This window comes from Dasypus novemcinctus, chromosome 3, assembly GCF_030445035.2.
Source record: "Dasypus novemcinctus isolate mDasNov1 chromosome 3, mDasNov1.1.hap2, whole genome shotgun sequence".
Classification (NCBI taxonomy): domain Eukaryota; kingdom Metazoa; phylum Chordata; class Mammalia; order Cingulata; family Dasypodidae; genus Dasypus; species Dasypus novemcinctus.
Window position 1 is genome coordinate 125,491,945 of NC_080675.1, and position 20,848 is coordinate 125,512,792.

General features: G+C 37.2%; 2 protein-coding genes across 9 annotated transcripts in view; one reads left to right on the forward strand and one right to left on the reverse strand.

Moving 5' to 3' along the window:
* LOC131278011 (uncharacterized) overlaps positions 1 to 10,168 on the forward strand; it is a 43,088-nt gene extending 32,920 nt beyond the window's left edge. The window contains exon 3 of the mRNA XM_071212470.1: positions 7,464 to 10,168. The gene's annotated coding sequence lies outside the window, so the exon portion shown is untranslated. The remainder of the gene's footprint in view (positions 1 to 7,463) is intronic.
* The window catches only part of ATOSA (atos homolog A), a 115,874-nt gene continuing 100,766 nt past the window's right edge, over positions 5,741 to 20,848 (reverse strand). For 5 of the 8 annotated variants that reach the window (XM_058294226.2, XM_058294225.2, XM_071214198.1 and 2 more), the window contains 4 exons: positions 17,769 to 17,927; positions 12,949 to 13,017; positions 10,721 to 10,920; positions 5,741 to 6,307 (listed from right to left, as the gene is read on the reverse strand). In XM_058294226.2, the coding sequence (XP_058150209.1) occupies positions 6,154 to 6,307; positions 10,721 to 10,920; positions 12,949 to 13,017; positions 17,769 to 17,927 (582 nt within the window). In that variant the 3' untranslated portion in view covers positions 5,741 to 6,153. Of the gene's footprint in view, positions 6,308 to 10,720; positions 10,921 to 12,853; positions 13,018 to 17,768; positions 17,928 to 20,848 lie in introns of all 8 variants that reach the window. The other 3 variants (XR_011648436.1, XR_011648435.1, XR_009185106.2) reach the window with 1 other exon arrangement.

Below are 20,848 nucleotides of genomic sequence, written 5' to 3' on the forward strand. Positions count from 1 at the left end.
CTTCAGAGGGAGCTGTCACACAGGCTTCCTGTTGCCCTGGGAGAGAGGGAAGTGAGGAAGACAGAAAGGGGGAAGGACAGATTCCTAATCAGTTTATTCGGGTATGTGGTTAAAACTATAATATTGAAAACTCTTTAGAAAATGTAATAGGGAAGGGTTATTGGTTTAAGGTATTTGACAGGGGAGTGGGGGAGGGGAGGGCATCTGGCACAGGGTGCACCTGGAGGAGGCTTCCAGGGAGTGTGTGAGTGCTCGTTTTATCGTAGTATATCAGTGGGTGGAGAACGATACAACGAGTGGGAAGGTGTTATATCCCCATTCTTGTGAGGCTGATGTTCTCAAATAGAGGGAAGGGTCCCTCAAGAGCATGGGTGACTCCCAATGGGGGAGGACAAACTAGTGTGTCAAGCCCTCAGCATTGTTGCAAGTATCTACGAATCTTGTCCTTCAAGCAGTGAAGCTTGGTTGTATTCATCTCCCCGAGGGGAGTGGAAGAGAGGAATAGAAGAGATGGAAGAGGGGGTAACTGGGGGGTAATGGAAGTGTTTTGCATGATCATACAATGATGGATACAGGTCATGTTAAATTTCACCAAAAATTTATAAAAGAGTATAGTCTAAAATGTAAGCCATAATGTAAACCATAATGGAATCATGGTTAGTAGCTATGTTTCAATATCTGAACATCAGTTGCAGCAAAGGTAACATCCACATGTAAAAAGATCATTGCTGGGGAAGGGGTAAAAAGGTTTGATGTTGGGTATATGGAAGTCCCCTATATACTATATGTGACTTTACTGTGACCTAAAACTTTTTTGAAGACATAAAAAAAAAAAAAAGGATGTACACACTGAGGAAGAAATGAAAGAGATTGCCTTGCCACTGTACATACAGGGCAACACTTATTTCAGTGATGAAAGGCAACACATCAAAAATTTTTTAATATTTTTAATACCCCAATTTATTTTTTTCTTTGTTTTTCTAAATTATGTATTCTATTTCTAATCTTTAAATCTGTAATTACAATTTCATTTTCCTATTAATTGAGTTTGCCAATATATTAGGCTTCATTTTTTAAGAAGTTTTAGATCACAGAGGGGTTCAACTCCATGTTGTTCAAACATGGCCACTCTCTAAGTCAAACTTAGCATGTAATTGCATTACCTTCCCCCTAGTGTGGGACATGACTCCCAGGGATAAGCATCCCTGGCACTGAGGGATTACTATGAAGCACCAGCTGGTGATGCAACTAGAAAAAGATCTTGAATAAAAGGAAGAAATAGTAAAGACAAATGAGTTTATATGGTTAAGAAACTTCAAAATGAGTCAGGAGGTCATCAGAGGGGTGGTGCTTATGCAATCTCAGCAGGATCTCAGAGACAGCCAAAGTAGATACAACCCCAGGTAGTGGTGCTTCTGAGGGCTATAGAGACACCCAGGTCCTCCAGTCATGACAGATGGCTCTGGAGTTCAGTGCCTTGCCAGTGGGCCCGACTTTGGAATTTGTGCCTCTTAGTGTGATGGAGTTGAACTCAGATGTGACCTCTTTACGCATGCCTCTTCTATCACTTTTACTGAACCTGTAGTTGGCACTGGGGTGGGTATGTGCTCAAGAGACTTGAATCTCTGGAGTCTCCATGTGCCAGCTGGGCCCTGATCATCAGCAGAGTTGCAACACTGACTCTCCAGTTCATTGGACTTACCCAGGTCAGCTAACAGGAAGGTGAGGATTGTCAACCACACGAGGGAACTGAGAGGGTCTACAACTGCAAGTGGGAGAATCACATCCATCAGCCATGTGGGATCTAAATCCCCTCTCGATTTAGAGGTGGGATGGACATCACCAACTCCAGTTGGAGGAATAAAATATGGATTAGAGTAGACTTACTGGTATTCTACTATAGAACTATTGTGACCCTAGCAATGGAAGAAACTATATCATTGGTGTGGAGACTGGCCATGGGAGTTGCTAAGGGCAGGGAGAGGGAAGAAGAGGTGTGATATGGGGGTATTTTTGGGACTTGGAGTTGTCCTGAATGATATTGCAGGGACAGATGCAGGACATTATATATCCTGCCATAACCCACTGGACTGAGAGAGAATATAAATTATAATGTAAACTATATTCCATGCTGTGTAGCAGTGCTCCAAAATGTATTCATCAAATTCAATGAATGTGCCACCCTGAAAAAGAAAAAAAAAAAATCAAAAATCAAATAAAATCTAATAAAATATTTGTAATACTATTCTTAAAACGTCCTCAACTGTGTCTGCATGCCTCCTGACAGTACAGTAAGTTGATTGGCCTCTGAGGTGGCTTTAGGCATTCCTTTCCAAGCATACTTACTGGTTTTTCCCCTCAAGATTAATACACATTTCCTTATTATATTTTTCACTTACCGCATAATGTTATAACCTTTATTTCCAAGAATATCAATGAAGAATACATTTTAATGCCAAGCCATACTTTAGTTTAAAATAAAAAAGGAAAGTAAAAAGCAAAGAGTAAGAAACAAAATGCCAGTGTAGAATAGTGAAAAAGATAAACTTTGACCTAATTTGAATCCTGGCTTTTCCACTCCCAGGCCATGTGACCTGGAACAAGCTCTTAAAGCCTCCTTTTCTTTAACTGTAGGAGGAATCCATACTCTCCTTGAAGTATGGCTCTAACGATTAAATAATAATACCAACAGTGCCTGGCAGAGTAGACATTCTTATATTCTCTTCCTCGTCCCACAGCATCTAAGTTTGACATCTCTCTCACAGTCCATTGTAAGAATAGCATGAAAGAGTAGAATTGGATGATAGAGACAGTCTTAGGGATTGAGTGAAATTTTTTATCATTTTGAAAAGCCTACTTCCCATTTAGGTTAATTCTTTGTTCCTAGGTCTAGTAGGCCATTTGGAATGTTATATAACAATTTTTTTTTATCAGTAACCACCTCTGAAAAGTAGCAGTGGAGGGGTGGCTACAGATAGGGGACTTTCACATTGACTTTTTACACTTATGTAGTGTGGAAAAAACCTAATGTATTATATAATTTTAAAAATTAAATATAAAAATCATTCTTTCATTCACAAAACTTATCAGGGGATCCCAAGGATGAAGTCTTAGAAGAAAATTTCCTCTTTTTTAACCCTCTGGAGATAACAGATTTCGGGGGTGGGGGGAGAGTGGAAGGGCAAGAGAGGGGAAACTTTTTTCGGGTATCTTCCATCCTACCTACATTTCATTACTTCCTTCTTAATATATATTCATTCTCATAACAGATCTTAACATTCTCATCTGATATGAAAATCTCCAAAGACTTTCTGCAGGTTTCTTGTGACATAGAGTTCCTTTTTAAAGGAAGTTATAAGTTATGATTCATTTTATTAATTAATCTGCAAAACTGCCAAGTGAAAGGAGATCTCTTTGTCTTCTATGGATAGCACTGTTGGTTGTCTGCTAGTATCTTCACCTGCATAGCAACATTCAACTGTAACAATCTTTAAATACAAAGAGGAGCAATACAGGAGTGTGGTAAAGGCTCAGCCTATGATTAAAGAAGGGTAGAGAAAGAACCAGTGTGATAAAATTAGTGCCAGGGCAAATGAGAGCAGATAGGCCCTGGGTGAAATACCTCATGGAAGAAAAACACCATGGGCAAAAGAGGCCCTAAGAAGTAAAGAGACAGAACAGTAGCACATACTTCCTTTGGGCAAACTTGCCAGGAAGAGCATAAGAAGATGCACCCAGATGGTTCTATCAACTAAAAAAAAAAAAAAAAAAAAAAAAATCTGAGAAAAGTAGAAGCCCATTTAGTAAAAAGAATTCTGGAAAGACTGCAGTATGGTATCCGTAAAAAAGAAACCTGCATATAACATACATCACTTAGTTTGGGGATAAAAACTGGGTAGGTCAAAGAACAAAAACATTTTCTATGAAAAAAAAAGGATTCTGATGTTTTAACTATTTGCTGTTTCCCAAATAGTATCTGAATTTACTATTAATATACTATTACATAAAATTACCAATATTGACTTTTGCCAAAATGTATTAAGAAATCTAGATATACATACTGAAGTACTTATTTCAAGAATTGGATGACAGCATTTAAGAATAGAAGGCATATTAAAGATACTCTCAGGAAGCAGATTTGGCCCAATGGATAGGGCATCTGCCTACCACATGGGAGGTCCAAGGTTCAAATCCAGCGCCTCCTTGACCCGTGTGATGAGCTGGCCCACACGCAGTGCCGATGGGCTCAAGGAGTGCCCTGCATGCAGGGGTGTCCCCCAGGTAGGGGAGCCCCATGTGCAAGGAGTGCACCCCGTAAGGAGAGCCGCCCAGCGTGAAAAAGGTGCAGCCTGCCCAGGAGTGGTGTCGCACACACGGAGAGCTGATGCAGCAAGATGATGCAACAAAGAAAGACACAGATTCTGGGTGCCACTGACAAGAATACAAACGGGCACAGAAGAAAACACAGCAAATGGACACAGAGAGCAGACAACTGGAGCGGGGAAAGGGAGAGAAATAAATAAATAAAGATACTCTCACCTCACTTTCTAACTCACAGAACCAGGAAGTTTAGGGGATTCTTTGAGCTAGTCCCATCAGATACCATTAGAGCTAGGACTATACTCTAAGCTTTCTGGCTCCCTGTCTCATGTTCTTTTCATTATAGTCTGAAGATTAAGAACAAATCTTCATAAATTTGTACCAAAGAACTTTTTTGCCTCAGTTTCACGGAATATAGTCTTTTCTGTTACTTGGTATTTTAAAGGAAATTTATAAGAAGCTTGTCATTCCACAGTCTGCAGCCACGAACTCATCATCTGGCCAGATTCTCTTAAGTAGCCTGTCCATCAGCTAGGTCCCAAAACAAAGACCTCTCCCCCTCCTAATTCTATAACACTTACCTGGTTTGAGACTCCCAGGTCTCCTGGGTCTGGCCTACTTGAATGGTGTATATTCTAACCAGCACGCAACAGCTTCTCCCAGCATTCCTAGTATGCTTTCTTTGCCTTATCATCTTATCTGTTGCTGCCCATCATCCCAGCACAAACATCTAAAACCACTCTGCTATTTCCAAACGGGTGGGTGATAGGGATGGGGGAGTGGGACTTTTGATGCACTCAGACTCCCCTTGCTTGGTGGTTTCCCAGTTGTTGGATGCTTTCCATTATGACCCTGAATGAGGAAGTGATAAATTAGGACAAGCTCAAGATAACTTTCCCCTCCTGCAGAAGGGGGGAGGGAGTTACCAGAAATTCACCAAAGCATTTAAATGTCTCATCTAAAAATAAAAGCCAAATACACATTTCTTAGTTTTTTTTTTAATATATTTACAATATAAATACTAATTTGTTTTCAAAGTACATATTCTTTTAACAATTTGAGAAAGTTATCTAACATGGGACAGCATGTTAATTAATGTAAAGTCTCTATAGTAATGATTAAGGAAAAATAGAACTGCTTTTGGGATAAGGAATACCTAAAAGTAATATGAATGTGCATGATGATCTGAACTTGCAAGGGAAATGTGAAGCAGCTTAGTCTGCATGGCACTGTCAATACAGCATGTTAAACGGCTACTATGTGAGACAGCAACCTGGATGGAGTGTGGTAAAAACTAACTTGAGAGATATAAAAATGAAAGTATACATGCTTGCATAGTGCATTAATCTTAAAGAAGCTCAACATTTCATTCTCATTTTCAATAACTTAAATGAATAGCACTTAAAACACTCACACAAAATTAAAGATTTGTGCATATATTTCAGATTTCAACGTTAATGTCAAAAATACATAGTATGATTTTACATAGGGTTTGTGCTACATTAGAACACTAGAGACAAACATCACTTGAGTATTAAGGGAAACATTAAATATTAAATAACTGAGAAATAAAACATGTAAACACTAATCTAACTGGGGGCTTTTCTATTGCAACACGTCCAATGAAGTGGTTTCAACAGTACAAAAAGGATTAGGACATGATTGTTTCCAGTCTACTTGGAATATGTAGATCTCATTCCAGGAATCCTTTAATAAAAACTGGTCCAGGGTAACAGGAGAGGATCCACTCTCTGGTTGTTAATTTGGTACACTCTGTTCTATGCTACTTTTTACTTTCAGACTTGGGTACTGAGCAAATACTTTAGTTACTCATTAACATCTTGGTGAAAACTGAGGGTTTGTTGGCGATTCAGTGTAAGATTTGAGTTCATACGCAGCACCGCTATCAACTTCCATTGACTTTCTAGAGAACAGGAGCCGTACATCTCTATGGAGGTAGATCTTTCCAGATTTAGAACTCTGGAACCTAAAACAAATGAAAAGATGTATCATTTTGGGAAATGAGTCTTTAAAACAAACAGTCCTGAGTAATTACATTTTGAAAGCAAGAAGAATTCATCTCACTACAATGTTAACACTAACTTTTCCACATAATATTTAAGGTCTTACATTGCTAAAGCACATACCTCTTCCTTACTATTATTCCCCAAAGGCTCCATGTTCCCTCTCCCTCTTTTGTTAAAATACCTAGTTTCTTCCTATACATCTGGGATTTCAAATATATATATATTTTTAAATTTCTCTCCCTTTCCCCACCTCCCCTCCGTTATCTGCTCTCATGTCCATTCACTGTGTGTTCTTCTGTGTCCTCTTGCATTATCCAGCAGCACTGGGAAACTGCATCTATTTTTTTTTGTTGTCGTTGTTGTGTCATCTTGCTGTGTCAGCTCTCCCTGTGTGTGGTGTCACTCCTGGGCTGGCTGCACTTCCTTCACGCAGGGTGGCCCTCCCTGCAGGGCACACTCCTTATATGTGGGACATCCCTTGAGCATGGCCAGCATTGTACATGGGCCAGCCCACCACACAGGTCAGGAGGCCCTGGGGATCGAACCCTGGGCCCTCCACATGGTAGACGGATGCTCCATCAGTTAAGCCATGTCCACCTCCCTCAAATATATTACTTTTTTAGGTTTTAAAACTTTATTTGCATATAAAAAAATTGAGCATTCCAATAATTAAAAATCATTTGAACAACAAAAAAAAGGCACTCTGATTAAACTGCATTTTACAGCCTGTAAGACCCCTTGGACCTACTTTTGCTTTTACTTAGATTTCAATGTCATCCCATCCAGCTTCTTCCTTTACCAACGTGCAAGTTCTTTTCCTTCCCTGCCAGCCAGACAGGCAGATGGGAGAAGCAGGCACAGCTCTTCTTGTCAGTAGTTCTCGATTCTTTGATTTAAACTCAATCCAAACTCTTTGCATCTTACAATATTAACAGCTAAAAGAAGTAAAAGCAGCAGCCAATGCTTGTGGAATAGTTAGTGCATACTGGTGGTGCACACCTCATTACGATCAGTCTGCTTGCTTCCCCTGTTTAATTGTTTCTTTGGAAGGCAGTGGATTTTTCTCTTGCATTTCTGTCATCTTCAATTTTGACTTATTGAATTTCTCAATTTCAGCCATTTCAGGTTTGTCAGACATGGTTGCAGAGGAAGCTGAGTGAGGCATGAGAGCTAAAGAAGTCTGGTCTCCGCAGAGGCTGCCACCGAGTCTCAAATATATTCTTACTTTTCATCCCTGACACCATGGCACATGTACCTTTCCTCATCTACAGTGTCAAGTTCCAGTTCACATTTGGGTTTTCCAGCCATAGCATCCTTTAGTTATAAAGACTGATCCATTTTACATAACTTGGGCTCCTGTGATTTTGGGTAGATTCAAGTGGACTCCACATTTGAAAAGCCACCACAGAAAATGGTCACCTTTCTTTTTTTTTTTTTTTGAAGTACCAGGGGCTGGGGATTGAACCACATATGTGGGAAGCCAGTGCTCAACCACTGAGCTACATTGGCTTTCTGAACTGGTTTTATCATTTGTTTTTGCTTGTTTGTTTTATCGAGAGGCACCAGGAATTGAACCCAGGACCCCCCACGTGGGAGGCAGGTACTAAACTGACTGACCCACGTCTACTCCCAGAAAATGGTCAAATTTTGAAGGCAATTAGAGAATAAGAAAGGACTGCTATCATCAACAGAGTGTATTTTAAAAATATTTTTTAATAGTAAAGTCTAACCACCGTAAACATCAAGAGAAAAGTTAGTAGTGAAAGGAAAATAGCTATCAAAACAGTACAAGAGGTAGCAGGTGTAGCTCAGTGGTTGAGCACCTGCTTCCCTTCTACAAGGTCCCGGGTTTAACCCCTCTGTACATCCTAAAAACACCACCACCACAACAACAATAGTATATGAAATCACTTCTATCCCATGCTAATATTTTAGTACAAAAAAAGAATGTAACAATATAGGAGGCTAGAGTCCTTAATCATGTAAATGTACCTGGCAGATAGTCAAACACACCCTGTGGTACTAATTTCTCCTTGTCTTTCCCTCAGCGTAAGCAGAAATACTCTCTGGGTTTGTGAACTTTATTCTTAAATTAGTTCAAAGATCTGGTAGCCAATTATATATGTTAAAGTAGATTTGTAGATACTGACTTATTTCTCCTCTCTCAAGTTTTTCACCTTCCCAATCTGAAGAACAGTGAGTTTTGGAAGATACATTTGCCCAAGGAGGTTTCTTTATAGCATTTGAAGTATCCAGTCATGTGAGGATTATAAAAACTGGGGTAGTTGATTTTTACTTTGGTGAATGTCACATATGGGTACAATGTTAAACTTCAAGAAGAATGGTGTCAAATGGAAGCTTAATTAGAGAGTTGAATCTTTTTCTAGGTTAGGCTGGGAGGTTCTTTTAACAGATGTTATTCACACCATTTCTCTTTTTTAAAGTCTTCCAGGTTGTTTTTGATAGATTTCTCATCCCCACAATCTGTGTAACGTTTCCCACCAGGCACATGTCAGCCCAGTATCAGGTTGGCTTAAAAACATTGTACTGGCTCAACATGTCCTTCAAATGAAAAATATCAGGCAGAAAACCCCAAGAGGAGAGCATTAATTAAGCAATAATTTTGGGGGGAGGGAAACCAATTAAGTTAATAGATTTTTTTCAAACATGGGACTTGAGTTTACATCTAACTCCTTATTCACTTCAGAACAGCCCTGCAAGGCAGTTCTATTGAAAGATAGCTAGTGGTCATCAACAATAGCAAAGTCAAGAGCCTGGGCCCCAAATGAAAGGTGCCTCTTCCTTATGAGTAGGGCTCCTTACTGTAAGAAGTAAGGCTAAGATAAATTACTGTCACTGAAGTGATTAAGGACTTACTATGAATGGCACTAAAAACTTTAAGGGTGGGAAACAGACTTTGGCCCAGTGGTTAGGGCCTCCGTCTACTACATGGGAGGCCCGCGGTTCAAGCCCCGGGCCTCCTTGACCCGTGTGGAGCTGGCCCATGCGCAGTGCTGATGTGCGCAAGGAGTGCCGTGCCACACAGGGGTGTCCCCCGCGTGGGGGAGCCCCACGCGCAAGGAGTGCACCCATAAGGAGAGCCGCCCAGCGCGAAGGAGGGAGCAGCCTGTCGAGGAATGGTGCCGCCCACACTTCCCATGCCGCTAACGACAACAGAAGCGGACAGAGAAACAAGACGCAGCAAAAAGACACAGAAAACAGACAACCGGGGGAGGGGAGGGGAATTAAATAAAAATAAATCTTTAAAAAAAAAAATAAAAACTTAAGGGAGAGTTACAGGAAAAAGACTACTGAGCACTCATACCCAATTGCCTTGCTCATTAATTCTGAAAGCTACACTGGAATTTCAGGGCTGAAAACCATACCCTAGGATGCTGACAGGTTGTACCCCAAGGGCAAACAAATGGTTTCTCACAACCTAGAGCTGTGAGCTGGGTAACAAAAGTTAAAGGAAAAGACATTACTGATGGAACCACTAGAATATAAACTCTATGTGAGCAGAGATTATGTCACTGCTATTTTCTGAGTGCGTGAAATATGCCTGGCACATAAATATTTTTTCAACAAGTGAACAAATGAATGATAAAAACTTCCCTGATACAGAAGCCACAAGCCATAAGTAACTATTGAGCACTTGAGTGTGTAGCTAGTTCAAATTAAATTGTACTGTAAGTGTAAAACACACACTTGATTTAGAGGATTTGGTACAACAAAAGAAAATAAAATATTTCAATTTTTACATTATATGTTGAAAACATTTGGATATGTTGCATTAAATAAAATGCATTCAATTAATCCTACCCTTATTACTTTTCTTTAATGTAAAAAATATGGAATTACTATATGGCTCATATTGTATTTCTATTGCACAGCATTGGTTTAGAAACAGTCCCAGATACATCAGCAGTTAAATACCACCATCTGTTTTGATATAAAAATATTTTGAATTACCCAACTATAGATGACAACTCCCCTAATTCTTCAAGTAATAAAGACTGCAGGAAGGGTTCTCAAGCCAAGCAAAGTCCAAGGGCACTAGCCTAGCTAAAGTCACAGTTTTGTGTGTTTTTTCTTGTCGTTATTTTGTTTTCTTTTTTTTAAGGTGCCAGGCCAGGAATTGAACCAGGACCTAGTATGTGGGAAGCTGGCGCTCAACCACCGAGCCACATCGGCTCCCCTGAGTTATTTTATTTCATTTGTTTGCTTGTTTTTTTTTTAGGAGGCACTGGGGATCTCCCATGTGGGAAGCAGGCACTCAACTGCTAGGGCCATATCTGCTCCCACAGTTTATTTTGTAATAATTTTTAGAGTTGTTTTTTTAAATATATTTCCATATTAATTTAAAACATTACCTCAGATGTATGAGGTAGCGTAATAACCGTTCTTCTGTATATCGAATGTTCTCTTTATTAATACTTCTCTTCATTTCTTGTTTAACAGGTACAGAAAAAGTTCTTTGTCGTAGGAATGTCTGATGATTGGCTGGCATATCTCGCAAGTCATATATCACAACAAACATCTTCACCACAGTCTTATTAGGATTAAATAAGGTCTGAAGAAACAATAAATAAACTATTCTTTAAAAACAGTAATTTATTGATTTGACTGAAAATGTACCAATAATAAAAGTCTTTACCAATAAGGTAATTTCAGTAGGATATAATTCAATTTCAGTGACTAAGTTAATAAAATTTCAGAAGTATATATAATACTATTCAACATTTTAAAAATAATTTATTTATTTCTCTTTACAATATAAAATCCTATAACAAACTAATCTTCAGTCACAAATATATTAATAGGCAATACATTACTTTTCTCCTCTTTCAGATTTCAGTTTTATGAAATAGTTCCACTAGTATATAGCACGATATATACTGAGTTAAACACCCCAATTATTTCTACCATTAGTATAATTATAACAAAAAGGTACTCAAAAGATTTTTCTTATTTTAAAATTTTTCCAAATTTAGAAATTGAAGTTCAATATTATTAGATTCAAAGTAAACTATATACTTTGCATTCTCACACTTGGATTCATTTAAAAACTTGCAGGAATACTAGGCTTTTTTGTTTAATCATCATTTTCAAAATGGAGCAAAACATTTATCCTTAGTGAAGACTAAATTGAATTAAATCGGTTCGTGGATATGAATAATAAAAGGAATATGATTTTTAGAAGTACTAATTTCTAAACAAAATCCCAAACTGCTGATCTGATTTTAACCAAATTACCAACACATCAATAGGTAACTTGGTGCCCATGCTTTCAGAAGCTCATCCGTGGCACTGGACATCACTCACTGAATCAAAATGAGAAATATATCAAAATTATGATCCAATTTTTGAAGTCCTAGTGAGTCTTAAGATTAAGACTAATACATTTAACAACCACAACACTAGAAAAACAGGGGTTCAAACTGTGTTTATACATCATTAAACTATAAAAGGAATGAAAGACATACCCAAATTTCAGACTTAAAATTAAGCACTAATGTTGGCAGTACTCAAATAAGAGGTGAATGTGCTGCCTCTGGGTTTATGCCTCATTATTATGAAAACTTACAGCTAGCTTCCAGTGACCCACACTTTCTCATGAGCTACATAGCCAGGGGCAAGAAAACAAAAGATTATCACTCTTTTAGTTCAAGAAATCCATTTCAACATAAAACACTTTAATATACAGTGGTATTCCTTCAGTAAAATTTTTATATATAGCAATATAAACACATATATATTGCATAGTACTATGTTTCATTAGGGTGTAATATGAAATAAACACACATACAGAATTCTTACAGTATTGGAACAAGGGTGATGAGTATGTTTCAAAACACTAAACTCACTGAGGCCTCAGGGCATAAAACAGTTTACTAGATTAAGACCAGATCCCCAGTGTGAGGTACCAGCCTTTTCAGTCTGTAAGAACCAACTCTGTACTAGACTTGAGGGCTTCCAGGATTATCCTGGGTCTGACTTAGACATGACCTCAGTTTCAAACTGGTTTTCACATCAAATCAGTCTTCTGAAAACCTAGACCAGGGTTGACACAGCACTGCTCTGAGCTAGAAGGATTCTCTAGGATAGAACTAGATTAATGCCTAGATCAAAAGGAATGATGCCTGCTCTGACCTGAGAGTTGATTTCTGATTTGTGTGATCATCCCAGTTTTCCAAAATGGGAAATTATTACACTAGGGATATCATTTTGTTTCCCAAGTTTTCCTGCCAAAGCAATACTAATATTTGGGGTCTCCTTTTAAATAGGTCAATCTCAGTCTGGCTCATATTAAATAGAAGGTATTTATCAAATTCTTATTTTAAAATAGCTCTATTCATGTTAAGCAAACTACCATATACTATTTTTCTAAAGTATTCACCTTTATTAGTTTATTAATGCTTTCCTTTTATGGAGGTCCCCAAATGGTCATTCCTGTGGCAGAGCAGGGAAACTCCAAACAAAGCTGCAGCCCCACTGTTACTTACCAAAGTTGTTGCAGCAGCAGTAGCAGGAGAAAGGGCTAAGTTCTATATGTATGTGAGAGAATGATTATTGCAATTGTAGGCTATAAAACACATACCACTTGTATTGTTCCTGAAGGAGGTACTCGATAACCCCTTTTACCAAGGGACTCTAAAGTAATCACACCCTTAAAATAAAAGAAGACAAATTGAGTACAAACTGATGCATATTTATATATAAAAGACTAATAATAAGAATAATAAATCATGTAAATTACTAAAATTTCAGAAATCTACTTAATGGAAAAACTCAAATTGAATTAATAGAGATACATTCTATGAGTATAAAACAATCTAATGTTCTTTCTGGAGAGTTGCAATAAATAACATATAATATTAGTGGCCATACCGCTTGAACTTTCTATTATGAAGATGTAAGAGAAAAAGGAAAGAAAAGGAGTTAAAGGATTATACCCAAGTATCATAAGGTGGGGGGTGGGGTGGGGCATGAGGAAGCAAAACAAATTTACTGGTCTTTAGACATGTTAAAAGTCAGAAATGGGTAACAGATTAGCCAAAAATGAAGTCAAATCTTTACAGTCAAGACCTTAAACTGGGTCATACTCAAGTATTGCTTTTTTTGGTTTTTCTCTCAGAGGTGGTAATGACATTTACTTATTAAGGAACCTAAGAATCCAAAATGATTCTAGATCAGAACACTATGGAATGAAGGTCTAAAATCTAAGGTTTCAGTAAAAGTTAAAGCTAAATTAGGGTCATTTAACTTGGTGAAGTCTGAAAAGTGACAATAGAGGTCCTCTAGTACTCAAAAAATGGTCCTTGGACAAGCATCCTCAGCATCACCTGTGAACTGAAATGCAGAATTTCTGGCCTCTCCCTCGGACATACCAAACCAAAACCTGCATTTGAACAAGATGTAGAGCACTACATTAAAGTTTGAGAAGTAGTCCTCTAGTATATGAAGTAGTTTTTCTGAGGAGGCTGCTCACCAATTATTCTAATTACTCTAATTACTGCTGAAATCTAAACAATGGGAAATAAGTAAAAATTAAAACAAGGGAAATTCTGATTGAATATGTAAAAGCTTCTTGATAGGCAGGATGGCCAAATTACTGTAGGTATGATTGTGACACTTAACTCTTAGAGAGATTTAAAAAAATGAATGCTGATTCTTTGTTTTAACTAGGCTAATACTTCTTCAAAGGTAATTAAGTAGAACAAATAATTACATGTGATATGTTTCACGATTCCATTATTTTACATTAAACTTGCCAAAACCTGCCAACCTTATGTAAATGTAAAAAGGAAACAAGGTTGTTCTGTCAGGTACATATCTATCTGAAAGTTAGACCAAGGGTGGAGGGTAAAAGGTGTGGACAAGGGTAGCAGCAGAGGCCAGACGTGACCTGTGAATCCCTCAACTCCTAGTGAACAGCATTTGACGTCAGACTGTTAAATTATATTAATATTGGAAAATGCTCATGGAAATTGACTCAATGCACTGAAAAGATAGACACAAATCTGATTTACCATTTATCACATGGTCATTTAAAGCATGAAAACTCCAATTCAACAAATCACATCCCTTAACAAAACAGCAATGAAACTAATTATCTTTCTCTTACAATTTGCTCTCCTTGCTTAATGAGGTACTATATATAACACTTTTCTGATATGAGCAGAATGTAGACATTTCTCTACATGAAAAATGGTACATAATACCCCTCTTCTTCTATTTCCAGAAAGAAAAATATACCTAAATAATAACTATCTTCATAATCACATTGCTACAGATAATACCTTCTGTTCTTCCTCACCACCTTCCCCCAGCAAAAACTAATATAAAGGAAAACTGAGGAGGCAAAAACTACTGCCAAGCCTATACTTTATTTGCTTTAATACATATAATACTAATAGTTTTTAGAACACAATAATAACTAGATCAATTTATAAAGAAAGAATATACATTTTTAAAACTTTAAAGTTTAAGGAAACACAACAACAATAATTTCTAAGCAATGTTAAGATCAGTGGCTACATTGGCAAATTAGGGATTTTAGGAAGGGATTAGGACATTATTTAGTATTAATTTTATTATTAAAGTTATCATTTCATTTTATAATTCTATTAATCATTTTAATTAGTTGACATACTAACAGAAGATTAGTTATATATTTACCATACAGAAAAAGTTATGTATTTACCATACAGAAGAATACCACATTTTATTCTGACATTTTAGGATGGAATAATATGGTTAAGATAAATGAAACTGGTCAAAATCTTACTCAGAAATTCCTTTTCTAATTATAGTGGAATAGGAGAATGTGCAAAGCTAAGTGAAAAACTGAAAGACATGTATCTTAATTTGGTTAATTAAAAATAGTAGGAAATTGTATATGGCCTTGTTCACATAATAATAATGCACGCCATACCATAAATTTGCCACTTGCACACCTGCTTTAGACCTTTCTCCCTGTTTTCACTATGTAATAGTCTCTGAACAGATAAATGCTTTATGCTTTTTAACATTTGACATTTTTACCATTGACTCACATCAGTCAAGAGTTACCACTGACTCTGAATTGGAAAGAGAAATTACATGCTTCTGAGGTAACCTTTAAGGGATTATTTAATTAAAAAGTCCTGTACCACCTCTACATCATAAAGATAGCATTTTCTGTGCTAAAATTTTCCCTTTGAGAGTAATTTACAATGAGAGGTTCCAAGGTTACTCACTTTAAAGTAACAAGAAGAGTTTGGTACCCTAGCTCCTCTGGTCAATGATATGTATAATCAAAACATGAGTAGTGCTTTTAAGAGACTAAACTGCCAAAATATAATAAGATTGCCTCACAAATAATTTTATTAATTTACAGTAGGAAATATTTGTGATCTAAGATTTGGTGTAGGTCATTTTCAAAGGCAACTATTTCCTAATAAGTGTAATGACTGAGGGAAAAAATAATATAATAGAAAGTTGACTGAATAATATCATTAGAGAAAAGGAAAGACAGGTGTTCTTAAAGGACAGATGCACTCAATTCAGTAACCTGGTTGACTACACTTCCAATATTTATTCAAAAGGTGTGACCATCTGTGTGTACCTTCCAGTACTTCCTGGAGACAGAGTAACAAAATCCTTTATCTCTTAATCTTTCATTTTTTATATGTCAATCAAAGTCAAGGAGTAATGCTGCCTTGCTTTTCTTAAAACATAGTTCAAATTACTCCTTGCTCATTAATGTCATTCAAGGGTATTTATTTGAGTTGATTTTCAGCCAATTTTCCCTTTTATCTCATTTCTAAGCCATCCTAACGGTTATCAAGGACTTTATCCACTAATAATAGATTACAGACATTAGGAATCTTCTGTTCTCTACTATTATGTTCCAGTTGAATATGATGAAACTTCCTGATGTCCTGGTAAAGTAAAATGGATATCCTTACACCTATATTCTAATATTGTATGTAACCCATTATGATACACATTTATTCTGGTACTGAGCTTATCTCAATGGTACTTTCCATTTGGTAATTTGTCCAAAATTAGCAGGGTTTTCTTTTCCCCCAAAACCATACACCCAAAGGAAAAAAGTGGTACATCTTTCTTCGGAAAATTAGTAACAGGTTGCACATGTAGACAACCGGGCAGGTTGGCAAAGTGTCTCTGTCTTTGAAAATAACAAATGCACAATTTCATGACTTTGACTCAAAGTGTAAAAATTTTTAAGAAAAAAATGTTTAATAAATAAACAGACAGGAGAATACTTTTTCTATCAAAGCATCAAACAAGTGATCAGGCTATTGACTAAAAGTTGCTCCCTTGGAATGGAGTAATCCTAAACAACCTTCTTTGAGCAAATGGGATAATAACGAGTAGGCCATGTTTAAGTTCTAGAAAAAGTATACTGTTAACTTCCTCTGTTTTGTTTCTCAATCACATATAATTTCCTTTTCATAGCTCTTATTAATATAATACATTGTTACCAATGTCCCCAACAACTTGGAAGGCAATAAGGGCCAGCAGTTGGGCCAGGTGGCAAGCAAGGAAGTCAAGTAGCAAGGCCAGAGCTATATTTCTATGCCTATGGAAATATGTATTTCACAAAGTAACACCTAATATGATAACCCAAATCTAACTCTGTATTTGGCGCCATCACAGTAAACTTTTTAAAAATCTACATTGTCAGCTACTTCTTGCTGTCTTTTGGAAAAGGGCTGATAATAATCATATACCACGACTTGGTATTGTTTTTTATAGTTCAAGGCTTATTTTATCTACAATCCATTGATACACAGAATAAGAATATGAAACCATAGGATCCTAAAGTTCAGAATGGGTTCTAATTCCTCTTAGTTATCTTATTCTCCACTAAAGCATTAGCACTAAATCAGAAATATCTAGTATTCTAAAGAACCCTAGCCTGATCAAAATGGCCCAAAAACAAACCAAACAGGAGAAGGGGGAGTAGAAGAGGCTCATGGAACAATTAGATCTCAAACTCCTCAACCAAACTCTACTGAGAGAAGGATCATGTGAGAAGGCAAACCTTAAAGTACTGGATTACACAGTTAAACACTTGATAATTTGCATGAACTCAGGAAAATGAAGAATTTTAAAAATATTTATTTTTATAACCAATTTTTATCATTTTAAAAAATGCCTCAAAAAGCAAACTTTCAGCACCATCCTCAAAAGCAAAAGAGAATATTTGTTATTAGAGCTGGCTCTAAAAGAGGTTGTGAGGTAATATTTTGGTGTATTAGTCTCAATTCAGCTTTCAAGTTTCTCCTAGGAAATGCTTTAAATATTTTGAAGCACTGAACAAAAATCTTTTAAAGCTCTTTAAGCTTAAAGACATTTTTCACTATATTGTATTGATTTCAATAGAAAAGGCAATTTCAAAATACTTGCCATATAAGGAGAAGGAGCATTATCATCTGAAACACTGTAGAATGACACTTCAACTGGAAGAGTCAAATGTGTGGGGCAGAAAACACCACTTGCCCCTACCTCGGCAGTAAAACCATCAACAATGCCGAGTGGATCTAAACGATAATTCAAGACAGATTCCTGGAAGACAAGATCAAATATTAAAAGTTAAATTAAATTAGAATGTTAATATGCACCCTTTATTTTTTCTAATATGCTAATAACATTAGTTATTACATCTTTTTTTTTTAAAAAAAAGATTTATTTATTTATTTAATTTCCCCCCCTCCCCTGGTTTTCTGACTTCTACAATTTCCATGTCCTTCTTTCTGCTGATCATATGACCTAAGGCACTCTTCTCCCCCATTATTCTTCTACCATCCTATAAAGTTTGGCTCTACTCATTATTCCAACCTACACTGAACTCTCCTTAAACTTCATCATTAGTTAGATCTGTTGTTCAATGCATGTCATTTTTATTTCCACAAATAAAAAATAGGCTTTACTAGAACATGGATAATAGTCTAAATGTTTTCATCCCTTACAGTGCCTATTCATGGTTCTAGGCACAGAGACATACTTGAAAACTTAATAGGTCATACACAGAAACTGCATCAAAAGATAAAGCCAGATAACATAACCATCCCGGGGTCTACACGATGGAGAAATAGAGTAAGGATTAGAGTGGATTTACTGATTTTCTATTTTGGAAGTATTGTGATTAGTAATGGAAGTAAATGTCGCATTGAGACAGAGAAAGTGGCCATGGTAGCTGCTGAGGGTGGGGAGTGGGAAGAAGAGACGTGGCGTGGGGGCATTTGCAGGACTTGGACCTGGGTGGACTGCAGGGACAGATGCTGGACATTGTATGTCCTGCCATGGTCCACTGGGTGGACTGGGGGAGAGTGTAAACTACAATGTAAACCATTATCCATGTGGTGCAGCAGTGCTCCAAAATGTATTTGCCAAATGCAATGAATGTGCCACGATGATGGAAGAGGTTGTTGGTGTGGGAGAAGGGGGGTGAGAGAGGTGGGGGGTATATGGAGACCTCATATTTTTTTAATGTAACATTAAAAAAAAAATAGAGAAAAAAAAGAAAGATAAAGCCAGACTATCAGTCAGTTAAGTGTGAGACACTCCATTCAGTTCCCCTACAGAATCTTTGAACAACTAGCAAAAACTGGCAAAGCTATTTTTATCAGAGCTGAGGAAAACTGTTAAAGGGCTGCGGTAATTGGGCAAGTACCAAATCAAGAAAAAGGCAACTTGAAAAAAAAAAAGGGTAGGGAAATTTGTGACGTCCTTGCTGGTCCCTCTCCCACTGCCTACCTAACTTGGTGAGGAGCCAGGCTGTGCTTTCAACACTGGTTCCTGGTCCTGCTTTTGGAGGGAGCTGAGTAACCTCTATGTGCATATCAGAGGACACGTATGCTTTGTGTCAGTCTACCAGGTAGCAGCCTAAAGGACTAAACCAGGACATTAGTCTCTGGCATGCCATCCCAGAATTTGCCCCACATGCAGAAGCAGCTTGTGGACAGTTAAATCAGTATAAGAAACACTCAGATCACAGAGGGCTGGTGCAAAGGATTATTGGCTTTAAGCCATAGAGTAGAGCAAACCTCTTACCATATATAAAAATTAACTCCAAATGTATCAAAGACCTAAATATAAGAATTAGGACTATAAAACTTCTGGGGGAAAACATAAGGAAGCATCTTCAGGACCTTGTGTTATGTATGTTAAGCAATGGTTTCTTAGACTTAATACCAACATCATGAGCAACAGAAGAAAAAATAAATGGAACTTCATCAAAATTACAAACTTTTGTGTAATGGACTTTACCATGAAGGTAAAAAGACATCCCAAACAAATGGGAGAAAATATTTGGAAACCACATACCTGATAAGGGTTTAATATCCCCAATCTATAAAGAAATCCTCCAATTCAACAACAAAAAGATAAAAACCCATTTTTTAAATGGGCAAAAATCTTGAATAGACATTTCTCTAAAAAAGATATATAACTGGCCAAAACAAGCACATGAAAAGGTGTTCATCAGCAGCCATTAGGGAAACACAAATTAAAATCACAATGAGGGAAGGAGATGTGGCTCAAGCAGTTGGGCATCTGCCTACCACATGGGAGGTCCCAGGTTCAGTTCCCAGTGTCTTCTAAAAGATGAGCAAGACAGTGAGCTGATGCAATGGACTGGTGCAATGAGATGATGCAATGAAGAGACACAATGAATAAACACAATGAGAGACAACAAGGGGGGAGTGGAGGTGGCTCAGGCAACTAGGTACCTCCCTCCCACATGAAATATCCTGTGTTCAGTTCCCAGTGCCTCCTAAAAAGATGAGCACACAATGAACAAACACAGAGAGCAGACCATGAGTGCAAACAAAGGGGGGTTGAATAAATTTAAAAAATAAATCTTTTTTTTTTAAAAAACAAACCACAATGAGATATCATTTCATACCTACTAGAATGGCTACTTTTCTAAAAACAGAAAATATGTGTTGGAAAGCATATGGAAAAATAGGAAAACTAGTTCATTCCTGTGGGAATGTAAAATAATATAGCCACTGTAGTAAACAGTATGGCAATTCCTCAGAAAGTTTAGTACAGAATTGCCACATGACTCAGCAATCCCACTTTTAGGTATATAACCAAAAGAATTGAAAGCAGGGACTCAGACATTTTCACACCAATGTTTGAAAAGGCATTATTCTCAATTACCAAAAGACAGATGTAACTCAAGGGTCCTTTAAAAGATGGATAACAAAAAGTGATATACATACAATGGCATATTATTTAGCTGTGAAAAAAGGATTCTGATATATGCAACAACATGGATAAACCTTGAAGACATTGTTCTGAGTAATATAAGCCAGACACAAAAGCACAGATATGATCTCAATGATATGAAATAATCAGAATAAGCAAATTCAGAGGAATGAGAAAATAGAATACAAGTTCATCAGGGGCCAGGGGTTGAGGTATGGAATAGGGAATTAATGCTTGGATTGGTACAGTTTCTGTGTGTGGTAATGGAAAAG